This window comes from Bison bison, unplaced genomic scaffold, assembly GCF_000754665.1.
Source record: "Bison bison bison isolate TAMUID 2011002044 unplaced genomic scaffold, Bison_UMD1.0 scf7180017864471, whole genome shotgun sequence".
NCBI classification, from domain to species: domain Eukaryota; kingdom Metazoa; phylum Chordata; class Mammalia; order Artiodactyla; family Bovidae; genus Bison; species Bison bison.
The window spans coordinates 13,602,512-13,606,966 of NW_011495032.1; the positions used below are offsets into that span (position 1 = coordinate 13,602,512).

Below are 4,455 nucleotides of genomic sequence, written 5' to 3' on the forward strand. Positions count from 1 at the left end.
CCTAATTGTACATTAGTTTAGTAAGCTGCAAAGTAGATCAACAACATGACTGTAGTCAAGAGTTGAGACAGTTTTTGCTTGTTTTTTTTTAAAAATTAAACATGACAGCTAAACAAAGAAAGTACAGTTTAGGTCAGAGTATGAAAGTTCAATATAATTTGTTTATTTTACATTGATTAATTGTATAACCAGTAATTATCCATGTGACATCCCTATGCAAATGATGACAATTTTTTCCAAAAGAGTTGTTTTTTGTGCTTTTTCAAAGGTTGAAAAGGTTTTTGTGGTTTAAATGTTGTTACATATTTTACAGCATTAGGATCTATGGAATATTTTGACAACTGCAACAGTTCAATGAAGTTGGTAATTTCTTCTTTTAATTATTTTTCATTGAACAGCTTTGGAGTTACATTTCTACATTTTGATTTCTGGTGTATTATAAAGAAAGAAAACTTATGATATGTCAAAGGACACTTTAGAGGAAATACAAAGATAGTGATTACAGTATGGCTGTAACTATATTATCCTTAACTTGTTTAATTTGTTAATTCCTGATTTTGAAGAAATAGTGTGGTGGTCTTTCCAGCTACTGATTTGTATATGTGATTGCACATTCTTTCTCAAATAAGTTGATTTGTTAAGTTTTCAGATTATCAGCCACATCCTAATCCACTTGTATAGTGGAGAATGAACCTGGCTTTATTCAATTAAATAATACTCTGGTACTTCCCCCCATCCCCTTGTAATAAAACTTTAAATTGTATTGTTTTGGGTTTTTTGATGGCAAAGTTAAAATTTTCCAGTTTTCAAATTTTAGTTGTCAAATTACTTCATTTTAAACTTGTTTTAAAAATTAGAGATGTATTGTTTCTTTTGGGTGCATATCACCAATTAATACGTTTGATTTCAGATCTACAACTTACTGCTTTGTAAACTTCGCCGAGGTAAAATGAAACCATTTGGCTACTTGAACTGATCTACGTTACATAGATTTTTCCTATTGACATTTTCAGTAGCAGCTAACTTGTCAGAAATAGAAGTGATGAAACAATACATCCTCCATTCTCTGAATTGGCCTAATGCTAAATACAAATGTAGCTAATTTTTTTAGACTATGAAATAGATTTTTTTAGTTCAAGTATTGCTATAACAAGTGAGATATTAAAGGTAGAATCTCTCTACATTAGTAAAGTGTATCCAGAATGTATACCTATACTAGCATTGTAAAAGATTAGTTTTGCAACATAACTTATTTTCTAACTCTAATACTGGCTTAAGGTTTAAGAAATACAAGTATTTCTACTTATATTTTTAAAATATAAGTAGGTTGTTCTTAATTGAAAACCATAATATATATATGCTTAATTCTTTGCTAAGGGTGAAACTTTATTTTAAGTTTTTTTTAATGTGAAATCAAATAATAACATACATTCTAGCAGATTATGGTGTTATGAAAGATAAGGGGATTTGAGGAATTTGTATTTAAAATTCTGTAACTTTGGGTTGGGAAGTTATACTTAAAATAAAGCATTCCCTTTGTAATTCAGATCCATTCTCAACATGCAGGTATTAATGTAGGGACATGTAAAAAAAGATTATATAAATATTAAATTACCTTATGAGTATATCCTAGATTTAAAAGTACTAATGCACAGTATATTAATTATAAAAGATAGCAATTTGGAATTTTAATATAATATTCACTTAAAGCTTAACTGTGATGGAGTCTATATTAACATTTATGTCTCATTTCTTTGCAGCAAGGAGTGAATAATGCTGAAAAATTTGACTATGTAAGTATAATATAGAACTCAGTTTTCATGCTACATTCTCTGTTTTGTTTTTTGATTACTAATAGTTTCTCATTTTGGTTTATAGGTAATGCAGTTTTTAAATAAGATGGCTGGTAATGAATATGTTGGATTCAGTAATGCAACGTGAGTCTGATTTTTTATTTAGGCTTTTGTGATAGGTTAGATCTCTTGAAATTTTTAAAATCTAAGCCACAGAATTTATTTTAAATACTCTTTTCTGACTTAATGTATATAATACTTCAGTGTGTTCCCTGGTAGCTCAGATGGTAAAGAATCCTCAAGAGATGCAGGTTCAATCCCTGGGTTGGGAAAATCCCCTGGAAGAGGGCATGGCAACCCATTATTCTTGGCCTGGAGAGTCCCATGGACAGAGGAGCCTGGAGGGCTACAGTCCATAGGGTTGCAAAGAGTCGGACACGGCTGAAGGAGCTTAGTACGCATACACACACACACATCAGTGAACAAATACTTATTTAGAATTTGGTCATTAGAGAGAAATGTGTGATTTCTAAATCACCTGAGGGAGAACACTTAAAGTACCTTTTACTACTTTTTATAAACTTCTTGTGAGAAAGCATGTAATTAGAAGAGACCCTAAATTTATGTCAAGTGACTGACACTTTCTCCATTTTTTCTTTGCCTATAATGCTTATCTTCCCTCTGGTAATCTCTCTGTGCCTGGCTAACTTGATTTTTGCCCCAACATTTTATTTTGAAATTTAGAAATCTATAGAAAAGTTGAAACAACAAATAATGAAAATCTGGACATCTTTCACTTATGTTTTCTGATCAGTATTTTGTCTCATTTGCTTTTTTCTCAACCTGTTTCTCTCCTTAGATGGACAATTTAAAACAAATGTGCATCTCTTCACACACACATGTACATGTATATAAATATACATATATGTGAGGTAGTTTTTTGTCTTTTTAAAATGGAACAGTCCTCCTAACCTAGACCCTTGCTTTTTAAAATTTTATTAAATGGCTTTTTCTTTTTGTCTTGTCAGTGGAACATAAATTAACTTTTTCTGTGAAGGAGGAATAGATAGTAAATATTTTGTATTTGTGGGCCATATGGTCTCTGTTGCAACTGCTCAGCTCTACTCTTTTAGTAGAAAAGCAAGCAGTAAACACTGTGAGGATGTGTTTCAAAAAACCTTATTTATAAAAGCGTGGACCAGATATGGCCCATTGGCTTTCCCCATTTTGAATAGGATTGTTTCCTAGTGATTAGACAAGGCTTAAACATTTTTGGCATGAAAACTAAACTTAGGTGTTGCTTTGTATTTCATGTTGTCTGCCTTACCAACTTTTATTCATCAGCTAAGTGTCTTTCCCAGGAAGTTTTTTTATTAATCTCATCTCACCTTTCTTCTGTGCTCTCATATTACCATATTTTATTGAACTTATTCTACAATTCTGTCTCTTTTTGCCTCATCATTGCCATTAGACTTTGACCTTAATTCCTACATAGAGTGTCTTCCAAATCATTTCTGTATTCCTGTTATCTAGTGGATAGTAAGTACCTGATACAATGTTTGATGCACAGAACTATGTGTTAGGCACTGTGATCATTCCTTAATATAGTTAGTTGCCAAGTATGGCAAGTTGACAGGTTTATTTCCAAGAACTTTGTCATATCCAGCATTGTTTTTCTGACCATGGAAATATTCAGATATGCAGTTAGAAGGAGCTGTCCACCCCTGATCAGTAAAAAGAATGTCGTATACAGTTGCTCTTTAAGCAGCAGCCTTCTGAACTCTTTGAGGTTGAGCTCTCAAATGTACCATAGATAACTGTGGTACTTCCCAAACTGCTCTTTTCTCTAGGGATCCCCATGTCAGTTGATATTGTCATCTTTTCTGTAGACTGTGCTAGAAATCTAGGATTTGTATCAGACTTTACCCTGTTTTTCCTCTTCCCATTAGGTTGGAAGATTGCCCAAGTGCTTTTATATTTGATCGTACCTCTCCTTCCATTCCTGTCATCACTGCCTAGTTAAGACCTCTTGTAGCTCTCATTAACACTAGTCTCCTAATAAATCATTCATCCTTTCTTTTTCTCCTTTCCCAAACTGATGGCAGAATTATCCTTCTAAAATGTAGACCTGATAAGGTAACTTGAAAGCGTTCAAGCTTTCATTTTGTAGGCAATCAGGAGCCATTGCACTTTTTTAGCATTTATCAGTCTTGATATTAAAAGATGCTTACGCCTTGGAAGGAAAGTTATGACCAACCTAGACAGCATATTCAAAAGCAGAGACATTACTTTGTCAACAAAGGTCCGTCTAGTCAAGGCCATGGTTTTTCCAGTGGTCATGTATGGATGTGAGAGTTGGACTATAAAGAAAGCTGAGCACTGAAGAATTGATGCTTTTGAACTGTGGTATTGGAGAACACTCTTTGAGAATCCCTTGGACTGCAAGGAAATCCAACCAGTCCATCCTAAAGGAGATCAGTAAAGCTGAACCTCCAGTACTTTGGCCACCTCATGCGAAGAGTTGACTCATTGGAAAAGACTGATGCTGGGAGGGATTGGAGGCAGGAGGAGAAGGGGATGACAGAGGATGAGATGGTTGGATGGCATCACTGACTCAATGGACATGGGTTTGGGTGGACTCTAGGAGTTGGTGATGGACAGG

The 4,455-nt window shown here is 33.8% G+C and overlaps 1 protein-coding gene across 5 annotated transcripts in view; it reads left to right on the forward strand.

The window, feature by feature from the left end:
- The window catches only part of GLS (glutaminase), an 86,139-nt gene that overhangs the window by 35,876 nt on the left and 45,808 nt on the right, over window positions 1-4,455 (forward strand). For 3 of the 5 annotated variants that reach the window (XM_010860832.1, XM_010860833.1, XM_010860834.1), the window contains exons 8-9: window positions 1,761-1,793; window positions 1,879-1,937. In XM_010860832.1, the coding sequence (XP_010859134.1) occupies window positions 1,761-1,793; window positions 1,879-1,937 (92 nt within the window). Of the gene's footprint in view, window positions 1-6; window positions 364-1,760; window positions 1,794-1,878; window positions 1,938-4,455 lie in introns of those variants that run through there. The other 2 variants (XM_010860836.1, XM_010860835.1) reach the window with 2 other exon arrangements.